The sequence below is a fragment of the Charadrius vociferus genome, unplaced genomic scaffold (assembly GCF_000708025.1).
Source record: "Charadrius vociferus isolate BGI_N301 unplaced genomic scaffold, ASM70802v2 scaffold88, whole genome shotgun sequence".
Classification (NCBI taxonomy): Eukaryota; Metazoa; Chordata; class Aves; order Charadriiformes; family Charadriidae; genus Charadrius; species Charadrius vociferus.
In genome coordinates, this window is record NW_009649619.1 from 500,289 (window position 1) to 514,041 (window position 13,753).

General features: G+C 36.6%; 1 protein-coding gene across 5 annotated transcripts in view; it reads left to right on the forward strand.

Moving 5' to 3' along the window:
• The window catches only part of ADD1 (adducin 1 (alpha)), a 31,988-nt gene that overhangs the window by 14,526 nt on the left and 3,709 nt on the right, over positions 1 to 13,753 (forward strand). For 2 of the 5 annotated variants that reach the window (XM_009890510.1, XM_009890512.1), the window contains exons 10-14: positions 1,456 to 1,557; positions 3,381 to 3,470; positions 10,148 to 10,304; positions 12,393 to 12,488; positions 13,244 to 13,278. In XM_009890510.1, the coding sequence (XP_009888812.1) occupies positions 1,456 to 1,557; positions 3,381 to 3,470; positions 10,148 to 10,304; positions 12,393 to 12,488; positions 13,244 to 13,278 (480 nt within the window). Of the gene's footprint in view, positions 1 to 1,455; positions 1,558 to 3,380; positions 3,471 to 4,323; positions 4,417 to 10,147; positions 10,305 to 12,392; positions 12,489 to 13,243; positions 13,279 to 13,753 lie in introns of those variants that run through there. The other 3 variants (XM_009890508.1, XM_009890509.1, XM_009890511.1) reach the window with 2 other exon arrangements.

The following is a 13,753-nucleotide window of genomic DNA, read 5'->3' on the forward strand; positions in this document are numbered from 1 at the left end:
AGTATAACAGGTTTGTGTAATTAAATTTTTTTAATGCTTGTTATTAACGTAAAGAAAAAGTAGTTTGTTGTGTTGAGGTTGTTTTTATATGTGTTTTGACTAAAAACTATCTTTAATAAAAAGCTGGAGTAGTTTTTATCTGAGAAGATAATCATCAGTGAGTATTTCACAGCTCCATGTTCATTCCATTTTTTACTTTACAGTTGCAAAACATTTTAAAATTCTGTTGCTTTTTGAAGTTTGACAGTTTCTGGCTATCTTATTGTTTCTTGAAGTTACTCAGGAAAAAACGCATAGCATTTGCTCTATAAACAGGTTTGCTTTACTGTTCGGTGCATTTTCTATGCAATCGTGATTGGAAATCAGGATACCGCATATAATAAACGTGTCATGATAGAGTTAGTTGTGCATCAGATTAAACAGAGCTCCATACTAAATGCACTGATCAAATAAAGCAACCTTCTATGAAGAACCCATGAAGCGCTTAAAGTTTGTGTTTGGGATATTTTTGTAACCTTTTGAGCTATGAGTTATAAAATATTCGACATCACCAAACTGTTCCTCTAGGTTGCTGTGCTGATACAGCTATTTATTTGTGCAGAAAATAATTCTGGAAACAACATTTTGCTGAAGTAGCTTGTTTTAATGCAAAACTTTGGTGATGCCCACTCTTGCTTCACAGTACAGAATCATTCACTAAACCTGGTTAGTGACATCACATTGCTTTTCATACTTCTGTCATCTTATGCTTTAAGTTCGCTTTGATGTTTGTTGAGTATTGGAGGATTGAATCAATGATCACTGTGTCTCTCTTGTGCTATTTTGTAAAAACATCCAGTGCAGAAAATGAAAATGGCAGTAACAGGGTTTTACAGCTCGTGTCTTAGATCTTGCTGTACTTCTCTTTGGGTAAGGAATAGTGTCCTTTTTAAACGAATATGAACTCTCTGTGAAATTTCTGATAAAAACTGTCCTTAAAAAGAAGTAATTATATTGGAGTTTTCCTACTCATATATTAATATGTCTCTTCATAAAGTGAGAAGTAGACGGTTTTTAGAAACATGCAACACTGCAGTTGTCAGTGTGCTTAAGTGCACAGAAAAACAGCTTAAAAACCTTTCAGTCTCCATAATCTCCAAATTGCACATAGTTGTACTAATGGCATTGTTTAGGGTGGAAGTTATTTGTAAGTTAACTGGCTTTCTAGTTTTTGTTGTTGTTACTAGCTTGACTTAATAGGATGATTCTGATATTTATAAATGTCTCTGAAGGTACTGGTTATATTACTGAAGAAGGAAGCAACTTATATAGTCTTAGGAATGAATAGAAGAATACAATCATTGGTTCAGTTCTCTGCTATGTATAATGCATGACAACTGCTCTGTAAATTTGCTGCTCTGAGTGTCCATAGCCATTACAGCAATTCTGACTGTTCAACTGTTCTTGATATTACAGTGGACTAAAGAGGATGGACTTAGAACTGCCACCTCTGCTGTCCCCAACCTGTTTGTTCCATTGAACACCAATCCAAAGGAGGTCCAAGAGATGAGGAACAAGGTTTGTAATGGCAGTAAAATAATGTTTTTGTGGTCATCACTACAATTAAGTTGTGTACTTGTAATGAACTAACTTAGCTATAGTGAAATTTTGGAGGTTCAGTAACATAGCTCTGGTATTGTCCTGCCCCTTTATAACTAGATACTGAAACAATTCCTAAATGTTCTGAAATCATCTTTGGAAAAAGGTGGTATTACTGTCCACTGTATGAAGACTTTCATTGTCTTATATTTTATTACTATCAGACCAGTTGCTGTGTACCTCTGAAACAGCCACCACTGAGTTTATGATAGTAATTCTGTTCTCCGGGTTCATAGTTTTACATTAGTGACCTGTTTCCCTGTTTTGGTTTCACCAGTTGAAACTGTAGCCTAGACAAAGAAGTCTACGGATCTCTCCCCATATTATATTTTATTATATTATGATCCGCTGTGATCGTTGCAGATTTTTTTGGGGCCTTTGGAACCGCATGTTAATCTTTTTTAAATGACCTAGCAGTTAATTTTCCAGTCTTTGAATTTCAGATCTTCTTGTCACCAGTCTACCAACAGGAAAGCATTGAATGCGTTGGAGTTTTTTCACTTTATTTCTTTTAAAGTATAAAATATGCACTGGTATTTTGTTAATACTTAACTTGTCCTGGATTGTTTTGCTACTTCTAACTGATCGCCATATGGAACATGGGAGTTAGCATTATGTCACAGGAAAGTCTGTGTGTGGGGGTACTAGCAGGAATACTGATTTGCGCTAAAATAATTTGTATAAGGTTGACAGAGCTTTTGCTTTTCCTGGCTCGGCACTGTAAAATAATAATCACTTGACAGGAGAAGTCTGGTGAAATTGCCAAGCAGTTTCTTGGTGTTTGAAACACAGATATCGCTGTATTAAAAGCTTGAATGAAGTCACTAAGAGGAGAGAAGTAAAACTTTAAACTTTATACTTTCCTGATGACAAGAAGGGTGGTAAACTAGACACAAGTATAGATGATGCACGATCTTCATACTTACTGAAGTACCAAGTATTAATAATTCCTTGTGTTTCTATACTTGTATGCATGTATATTTTTATAAATTGAATGTCCTTTTTAGGTGTTAAAGTAGAGGTCTTTCTGGGTGCATGCTTTTCTTCTTTTATCTTGGAACAAGAACCAGAATATAATTATAAATTTTGAGTCAGGTGTTATGAATTCTTTACCACTGTAGGCTATCTAATTGAAATTGATGATACTTAGATTTAAATATCCAGTTTCTGTTCCCATCTTCTGCATGGAAAGAACTGGGAGGTATTTAGGGTGGAACAAAAAGGGTGCGTTTGAGTAGTCCAGAGTGTCAGTTTACGCTTAGAAAAATATTTCTATGTCCTTTGAGAATATGGTCCTGACTAGGTGCAAAACCTGAATGTTGTGTAGTGTTTTACAGTAGGTTCTGTAGGAAGGTGAGATTGTGGTGCAGTAGGCTAGTGACAGAAACCTGGTACAATAGACACATAAGTATGACCTCTGTGCTTCTCGCTTTTCTTCACAAACTAGAGGTGTCTGTCACCTGATCTGTAGTTTTACTATGAGCCAGTACTAAAAAGCAAAGAACTATACCTGCTGTGGTACTTACAGACTAAATTCTGAGCAATGTGAGGAAACAATTAGGAACCTGAGCACATATCTTCAAGTGGTGTTTGTACGCACAGCTTTGTTTGATTAGTAGGGCCATAGCAATCGACACTAGTTACAGCCTGTTGGCAGGTTCACTCACACCTTTATCAAATACAAAAACGTGGTTAACTTTTCTCTTGTTCATGTGACTGTATTCTGCTGCTTTCCTTTACAGATCCGAGAGCAAAATTTACAAGATATTAAAACCGCAGGCCCTCAATCACAGGTTCTTTCTGGGGTAGTTGTGGACAGGAGCCTTGTACAGGTGAGAGTGTAAAATGCCTAAAACTATTAGCTTAAATTTAATCTGCGATATCCTTTGCTTTCACCTAATATATCACTATGAAATTATTCTTTAATTGGCAGAGAGTAACTGTTTATAAGGTAAGTCTTAGAGGTAACACCATTGTCTTCGCGAGAGTGCTCAGGATCAGAAATTTAAGAGGCTTCAGTCATGTAGCCAAAGCATGTCTGTGGAGGATGCTTCTTGGTTTTTTTGCTGAATGTAATGCATGAAATTCAGAAGGCTTATTTATATGGGTTAGATTCTTGTTCAAAACTAGTTGGGCTTTGTGACAACTTTTTGTTTGTTTGTTTTCCAAGTTTATGTACCTTGAAGTATTAATACTGGGCACAGCAGGCTCACTATGGGGCAGTAGTGTTGTGTGTTAAATATGTTTTATCATGCTTCATAATATTTTATTTGAAGAGCACTTTGGAAAAAAAAAGTTATTATATATCAATAAAACTTAAAAGCAGTATATCTGGATATACAAAAGACTTTGAATCTATGAATCATAGCTCAAAGTAAAGTAAGAATTAGAGCTATACAATATACCGTATAGCTGAATGACTTTAAAGCTCTATATATCTGAGTACTTTAACTGCCCTAGATAAGTATTTTCTGATATACTTTTAAAAGTTTGGCAAGTCTTATCATGACCATAGCATTATTCATGTTGGGTGTCATATTGTGTGCATGTCAATCCATTGTCATTTGCAATTTTATCTACCAGTTACTGTTTCTTTGCATGTTTCTAGCAAGCGTCATAATGCTTTTGGTTGATGTTTCAAAGCCTGGGCTCGGTTTGCTCTGTTTACTGAATTTACTGTTGCAGGATGCTCCCCTCTCAGACTGTACGGAATCTATTGAAGGGCTCGATCTCACAGAGCAGGCCTTTAGTCCCGCTAAATCTCTGTCTGTTAGAAAGGTACTGCCCTGTCATACTGCTCTAAATACTGTTGTTCACCCTTCATTTTGCCTCTTCCTTACCCTGCCCTTTCCCTCTGTTAGTTAATGATTTGGCTAGAAAAGAAAAAAAAAAAAATAGATGGATCTCCAAATTATGTATATGCAACTATACAAGCAGTTACTTTACCCTGTTGAAGTATCTTTTAAGGATTTTGATCTTTTTCTTTGTCTATAGAAGCTGGTGAGGAAACACTTTTGATGTTAAGGTGCTGATTAGGTTCTGCCTATAGTGGGTTTCTTTACGCATGCTATTAGTATTGAATTGCTCTAATTTGAGATCCATTTTGAGTTAGCTTAAACTCAGCCTGAGTACATCAGTGTAATTCCGAAGATATCCACACGTTCAGCTGACACCGTCAACTTTTGATCCTACATTGCTAGATGTCTTGTTTCCTTAAAACTTCCTCCAGTTATCTACAAGAGTTGCTGAATAATGCCCCACACTTTCAAAATCGATTGGCTTTTCAAACACGTAATCGTGCTTGTGCTTATGTGATATACTTTAAATACAGAATAAATTCAAGGGATGTGTCTATGGTTGGGGTGGGCAGTCCTTTGAGGCTGAGTAAACAGGAACAGTTTGCACATTGGAAACAATCTGTCCCTGGCTGTATTTCTCTCCCACGTTTTGAAGGAGTTTTAGAAGTGATCTAACATGGAAGCACAGTGTGTAAATAAGCATTGGTGTCACTTCTGCCCTGCTATTTTGTCTAAAAGATTCTTAAATCTTGGGTTAGGTTGTGCTTAACATCTCATTACCAGAATAGCTTTCCCATCAAAAAAGAGAATACTTTGAATTACATCATTGTTGCAAATCTCATGACTTTACAACACTTTCTAATGTAATGAGCCAGTTCAGATTATAGATAGTTGTATCATACTGAGAATTTAATAATGATGTCTTTCAGGTTACAATTTGTTTTATCCATATTCTGAAAGGAAAAATAAAAAGTATTATTTCCAGAATTAAGATGAAAAATCAAACAAAGCCGAATTCTTCCAGGCAGTGCCTGCCTTTTATTCCCTGCTTAATAATAACCTTCAAACTGAAAAATTATTTTTATGATAGTTATCCATTGCTTATCACAACACAGGCAGTTTCTTTCATCAATGATATGCAAGATATCTTTTAAGTGTTATTCTTGAGTAACGGCATCATCTTTCTATAAAACTAGTCAAATACTTTACATGGATTTTTGTAGACGGCAAGGAGCCAACAAAAGGTCTATTGGTTATACGATTCTGCCTGGTATAATATTAGGATTTAGATGTCCAGATGATGTATTTCCTTTTTGTCTCATGAAAATGCTTTCCTCCTAAAATACTGTGTGAAATTAGACCACAATGTTAATTCCAGAAGGAGTGGCCATTTCCATAATCTTTGTTGTCTTCATATGGATTGCGACCTTAATGCTTAATAATTTCCTGTTGGGGGAAAAAAAAACAAGCCCACAAACCAACAACAAAAAACCCACTAAAACCCCAACAAAACAAAACACAAAAAACACTGATGAACCAAACAACAACAACAAAAAAAATCCACCAGAGAACTTTTCTAGGAAAACTACGCCAAAAAATCAGTCATGTATTGTGGAACAAAGGAATTATAAGCAATCTTATGATGCCTACATAAACCTCACATGAAACTTTTATTAAAACTTTGAGGAGACCTGTACATCAAGGACTTTTAGGTACCAGATAATTACAAGTTCTGAGTTGACAAATTCTTTGACACTCAATTACGGTTAAAGTAAAAAGTGCTGTCTGATTGCCGTAACGCTTGAAATGTGTTGTGTTTTCAGTTAACACTGAGATTTCTGTCAAATACTAATGCACACTATTTTGGATGAAAAAAATCCTGTTTGTGTACAGTATGCATGTAAAGCTTTGAGTCTTCTGCGCCTATGGCTGCAGTAGTAAATACTCCATTTTGCCTCGTCACTTGCTTTGTCCATGTTCTGAGAAGTCCTGGCCACGTTGCAACACAAGCTCCTTGTGCATCATGTAATTTTATTCGTATTATAGACTTGGTCAACTAAGCTTCTGCCGTAGTCTTGGCTGAGTGAGAGGAAATGTTGGTTATTCTTACCAATGACCATTCTGCAACCTGATTTAAAAAAATCACATGAATTTTCAAGAATTTTAAGTACAAGGAGAATCACTCATTTCCTGTCTCTTCCTTTAGAATGAGGATTCTGTGGCTTTGTTCTTCAGGGAGAGCCCCTCAGTTCTGCCTCAGAGGTGGCACTGTGTTTTAATGACGACCTCTACATCAACAGTACTTTTAGAGTCTTTGGTTTTTTGGATAAAGGCACTGCATTAATGCCAGATTGTGCTAAGAGCAGCGGTTAACTTTAGACAAAACAAGATGAAGTGCTTGCCTGTTAAATGATGGTCAGCTCATAGCAGTTTTGAATTTCTCTCCGAAAGCAAGATTTTGTGGAGAAGTTACAAAAAGACTTGAAAATCTAAAATTTCCTTGTGAGGTCCAAGTTTAGTGTGAAGGTATATTGTATATCATTAGCTATAAATTACTTTCGCTTTGGATCTTTGTGAGGGAGTATGTCCCTACAGAATTCTCAGGAGTGAAAATGTATTCTGTCCATTAATGTAATCTATCCATTATTTCTTACAGTGGAGAAAATGCTGTTGATATTCAGGTGCTTACACCTGCAATCACACTTCAGATGGTCATCAGACTAGTGCAAAATAATACTAGTATCAGCAAAATCCAGATGAAATCACTAGAACATTAGGTTTTTGCATGTCATCCTGTGTTGAAACAGCGCCAGTCTTTTATATGGGAATTTATTCCCGCTATACAGGCTCTCTAGTGCTTGAAGCAACTCCGCACCAATTTTCTTGTTCCATTTTTCTGAACGTTCATAGGAATCTCCAAATGGCACGGACAGGTTAATAGCTTTGCAGAGTCTTGTGTATTTTAGTGTCACATTTAATATGTATTGTACTGTCTTTTCAGTCCTTCGTACTTGTTTTCCTTCTGTCCTGTGTTACTCTCTTCATTTTCTATTTCTCTTCATTTGTTTTCCCCATAGAGTCAGTCCTGCTAACTTACAATTTCATTAGTGGCCTTTGAACTGCTTCCATGTTATTGATACTGAGCAAAACTGGATGTGTTAATCTGGAAACAGCTTTTAGCAGATCAAAAGTTTGCCTTTCTCGTCTCTTGTGTAATTCTTCTGCTTATACAGTCTAAAAACACAAATGCTTTTCTTTGTAATACATAATCCGCTTACTGTCGTTGCTGCTGATCTTTTTCAATATTATTTCTCTTGGGTCAAAGATACTCAACTAGTATAAATACTGTTTGCATTGCTTGTGGGTATGTTTTTTGTGTTTGTTTGTGTTTGTTTTCTTGGTTTTTTTTTTTGATTTAGTGAATGTGATAAGCTTGATGTGCTGCTTTTATTCCCAGTAGTTAACAAAGGTACTCTCTTAAGGAAGAGAGTACATGATGCCAGTCACTAGTCATCTTGCTGCAAACTGCATGTCTTGCTGTTTCTCATTATTAAACGAGTAGGCATTCAGTAAAATTTCACTTCATGTGAATGTTGTTCTACCCAGTCATTTTGGCTTTAACTTGAGGACAAGATTCAAAGATTTTTAAACATTCCAGGGATACCAGTGTGCACTGTACATCTTGTTCCTCTGTTGACTTTTGTAATCCTAGAAAACTCTAGAAACTCTGCCCAAGATCAGTGCTTTATGAGCCCCTGCTACTTATTGCTGAGTTTCAGTTAAAACTACATAATTAGTTTGAAGGGTGAGCAGAGATAGAGAGGGAAAAATAAAATTGCCATGGGCACCGATTTTTCTGCCATCATTAAAAGCTGGGACCTGTAGTTTTGTGGGTGGTTTACATTTTCTACAAAACAATTAAGATTTTTACAGAGGTTGATGTTTTTATGATTTTTTTATGCATTATCCTGTAAGAAAAGCTGTGACTATCAAATCAGAGGTTTTCTGGTATTAAGGCAGCTGCTGCTTAGCAGAAATAGTTGAGAAAAAACTTTTGACATTCTACTGACATATTCTGCATCTGAGACGAGAGTTCCTCTTACTTTAGGGAGAAACAGAGGCAACCTGTAATGTTTTAGAGACGTTTCTCTCCTGCAGTTCCTTTCAGGATTTAAAGTGGAGACTTGTTATGCTGTTCTTCAGTACTTCTGGTGGGTGTTTGCTTCCTGAAGAGCAGCATAGATTCTAACAACCAGCTGTTCTTACCTCCCTGGATTGCTCTAGATCAGATTTCTGGAGATCTTCTATGAGGCTTTCGGAAATACCTAACTGCTCTTGTCCACATTCCATCTGGACATTCCTGTCTGTCACCTTTTTGGTGCTGACAAGTTGTCCAAAGCAGCTCTTGGCATTCCAAACAGTAGTACTCTGTCTAATTTCATCTTCAGTTTTACTTGATGGACAAGCATGAGATCTTCACTGTATGGACACTGAATGGAATGTTTGTCTCTTTGTTTACGTGCTATTTGTTTTTGAACTGTGCTTTCTAATGCTTTCATTTAAATATTGGTACAAATAACATTTGAATGTGGAGATGCCTTGGGCCAATTAATAACCCATACTTATTTGGTAATGGAATTCAAGTACCTCTTTTCAACAATGAAGACAATTCAGGTATCACAATGACACGAGGCACAGACCGCACATCAGTCGTTTCCAAACTAGCATCAGTAGAGTTCTGTATATCCAATGAAAGAACCAAATGCTTAAACAAGTCACTTGAAAGATACAGCAGCTATCCAGGCAAGCATCTTCCGGATGCGAGACAATGAAAAGCCAATGGCTTTAATCTTTACTATATGATTAGAGAAGAAAAACTAAAAATCTTAGCATTAGAGAATCTCTGATGCAGCTGCTTTTGTCCATTGGAATTTACTCTACTTAGAATTGCTAATGTTTTATTTTTATTTGTGTAACTTTTTGCCTGGCTTGTGTGACAGATGTTATAGGTGTAAATATGCTAACTTGTATAAGATTACGGTTAACCTTAATTACTTTAAAATTGCTTGTAATAAACTGTTAATCTGGTGTATACAGAACATGTACAAGATGGCTTTTTACTATAACATCTGTTAAATGTTACATAGTAGCTACTATAAATGGCTTTTCCCTTATTAAAAAAAAAAAACAAAAAAAACCCAACCCAAAAATCAAACAAAGAAAAACCACCAAAACCCCCTGAAACAACAATAGAAAAAAATACCTATGAGCTGAGTCCTGTGAACTTCTGCAGGTGTTCTGTGCTGAGATTGCCGTGCAGTTGGGCCTGGTATCCTGTTTCTTTTGTGGGGAGAAAAAAGAAACTTGATACTTCGGTGACTTCAGATATGATTCACCTAGGCTGTTTGGCTGCTGTTTGATTTACTGCTTAATGGTGGATATTCCCTGGTGGAAACACTGATGTGTCTGTAAGAGTAATTAATGAGACCTGTTTTCTCCTTTATATTAACCTGCTGTCAATCAAATTTAAAAAAAATTGTCTATTCTGTAATAGGTTTTGGGGTTTTTTTTGTTAATTGAAAAGGAAATAAATGTAGCATTTTTCAGATTATCTTTTTGGTTTGGTTTTGGTTGCTTTGTAGCCTCTGTACTTCTCAGGATTCTGCAAGTTACTGCTCAATTGCAGATGTATCTTCATTTTCTTTTGTCAGGGAGAACTGGTGACTGCATCAAAGGCAATAATTGAGAAAGAATATCAACCAAAAGTCATAGTGAGCACAACAGGACCAAATCCTTTCAATAAACTCACTGATCGAGAACTGGAAGAATATCGCAAAGAAGTAGAAAGAAAGCAGAAGGGACCAGAAGGTTGGTTTCTCTATCTGTATGTTTTCTGCAGTAACAGAAATTCCTATAATAACAGCAAGCTTATTACTATTTGGAAGGTGGGTTACCTGCAATAAATTACTCAGCTTTTGTGTGTTTCAGTTTTTCCAGTGTGAACTAAGCATTTAAAAAGCATAATGGAGATAGAATGTGCGATCAAAGTGTGAATGGAGTATTCTGTAAAATGTGTAGATCTTATTTTAAAAATTATGCTAGTAGACAGACTGGGGCGTTTAGTATGGCCAGTTACTGCTGCTATTATAAAGTTGAAAGCTTGAAACTTCAGTCAAAAAAAAAAAGTATAGGAAAGTAGTGCAGATTGTTCCGCTTTGTTTCTAGTCTAGGTGAAAGAGTGGTGTTGCTTTTGAGCAGCAAACCCGCAGTTTTCTAACTGCAGTTAGAAAAAACTGTTTTCTAACAGTCTTGTGGATTTGAGAATTTGAGAATTGAATGGGGAAGGTACAGCCTGTTTTCTAACAGCCTTGTGGATTTGAGAATTGAATGGGGAAGGTACAGAACAGCATTTGGTGGCTACTTGGAAATGGTACATCCTGGGGACCTCCCCCAAAACAGACTTTCTAAATAATCATAGAATTAAGAGAGAATTGTGCTGTAAAAAGAGATCATTACTGCACCTGAAGTGGTTATCCTGCTTGACTGCTGTATAGTTTTAAGGGATGATATTTACCGCATTCATCTATTGTTAAATGTTGAATTTGAATGATGTGGGAACCAGAAGTGCCATTTCTTTTGGAGTGTGTGCTCCCTTCTTCTGCTTTTTGATAAGACAATGTCGGAGCCATTGTAGATTGTATGCATTCAGTTAATCAAGTCTTGGACTGTGTGGGGTGGTATACTCTGCTGTTATGCCTGTGTAACTGCATTCGTTTATTCTCTCAGTAACCTTGCTACATCCTTCTTAGATAAGATATCAAAATATGGAGAGACTATGTTACTGAGACAGACACCAGCTGGGGAACAGAGTACATTGCTTAGAAATCAGACCGCCAGTGAGCAAAATACATCAGATAAAAAATCTCTGGATTTGAAAGGCAGATCAAAAACCTTTCAAGGAACAGATACGAAGACTTTACAGGATCGTGACGTATCATCGCTGTCTAAATCTTTAGATAACACTCAGTTTGCTGCTGCATGGGTTTCTTGTCAGACCATGCAGCAAGTCATCACACATCTTAACGGAGAAGAGCCAGCTGGGCAGAAGTCCTCCCATAAGGAATTTCATACTGCAGTGATCAAAGCACTAAGGTCCAATCCTGACCTTTTGTCTGAGGCCTCAGGTATTACTAATACGGTACAGCTGGGCTTGCAATTGAAGGAATGACCTCTTTACCTACACCGTTTGGAGATTCTGTCAGTTGCCTCTCGTCTGTGGGACTGATTTCACTTTTAATTGTCTAGGTGAACTGGACGGAACAATGTTTTAATACTGTTCCCAATATGTGGTGTACTCTATTCATGTTTTCCTTTGGATCTAGGGCTGTTTAAACCTGGAAGCAAGGGGGATCCTCCTTTCTAATAACAAATATGCAAACCGCTGTGAAATCTGTTTTGAATCATTTAATTACTGCATGTTTCTCTGATTATCTGTGCAGTCATCTTTTCTTTTGGGATGCGATTTTGTTTACTCCAAGTTTCAGCAATACAAAGCAAGCAAAAGAGTGTTATCTTGTACAGATCTGATAGCATTTCTTCCCCCTCCCAGCCCCCATTTGTTTATATCTTCCTTGGGGTTTTTCCTTACAAGTTTTCTTTAGAACAGCGTGATAAACCAATTAATAAAAAATTGCATTATCCGTGCCCTCTCATGGAAAAAAACCCCACAAAACACACCACCACAGAGCACAACTGTGAGCTGAACAGTTTTGTTAATATCAAACTATCACTTAATTTTCTTTTGCTTGTTTTGGTATTATTTAATATTCTGGCAGAATTTCGATTCAGAAAAATGTATTCGTGTCTTATGTGCGTAGAGCAAAAGGAGACTCTTGTTTTCTCACATGCTGACAGGTGTCGTCTACCTCTTTAATTTCTCTTTGTCTACATCTGCAGAACCTTCAGAAGATGGCAGAGAACAGAAAGAGAGAAGTCCCCCTGATCACACTTCAGCTCGCACTCCTCCCAGTACGCCGATTAAAATAGAGGAAGGTATGTTCTTCTGATTTGGGGGCCGGGGAAACCGGTAACTGCATCATTAGTGACTGACGCATGAAAATATATGAACTAGTATCTAATACTAAAGGTAAATTATTTCTTGTATTTTATCTTAATGCTACCTAAAATATGCCACACTGAACTATGAGTGTAATAGGAGTTATGTTTACAATAATAAAGAAGTGTGCATTAATATAAAGACAAATTTTAATCTCTTCAGAATTGCCTTGTCATCTCTTGGTGTTTCGCAACTGATTTACCCTTTTGTACATTTTCTGCAAGAAATAATTGCTCTTATGAAATGAAATAGTGTCTTATGGTGAACCAGACACAAATTTAGATGCTTTGGTAAATCTCCTTCAGTGATTGCACATTTCTTAAACATTATTGTATTTGGATTACACCTCAGTAAATATTTTTCCAGCTCAATTGGAATCTAAATATCATTATTTACTCACCTTGTGTAGTAGTTTTAACTAAAATGAGAGCAGGGCTGGTAAAGTCTACGATTTCTTCAAAAAAAGATAAAATAACAATCTTGAACAGGTGTAATCTAATTTTTGTCCTGTTTCTTTTACCTTGTACATTGGATATATCACTTGTCTGTTAGTCTTCCATTCACTACTTCATCTCATTCCGTTTTCTATAAGAATGGTGGCAACCATTCTTCTAACTTAACCCAATGGCTGTGATGAATGCATAGATTCTCTACTTGTGCTTTTTTCTTCTTGTGGCTGCGTTACAAACAGGAGATGGATATGCTAAAGAGTACCTGTTACCATAGTAAGTATCATTCCATACTCTGACCTGCTTATGTGCTTTGCTTCACTCTTGCATCTTTGTTTACTAAAGTTTTTTGTTGGGTTTGCCTTTTTTTTTTTTTAAAGCAGACTTTTTCAGTTGAGACGCTGATTTCTTTAGTTCTTGATTTCATGAAATTCTAGGTAGTTACAGATCTTATGTTAAAATGCACTCCCCCTTTGAAAGAGACTGTGAAAGTGGCATCATGTGTTTCCATATCTGTGTGTCCGATTCCTCAGTTTTAAAAGGAATAGTCTGAAGTTGTCTTTCAGATATAGCTGAAACAGGTCTGGGAGTTTCTGCCCCAACAGCTTGCTGTTGCCTACAAAACTTGGACCTAGTAATGAAACGGAAGACAGTTCCTCATCTATTCCAGTGCAAAAGTGTTACCACTGACATTGATTTAAACTTACCCAGCACACTTCTGCACAGAAGTGGATGTGGAACTACTCCGATGT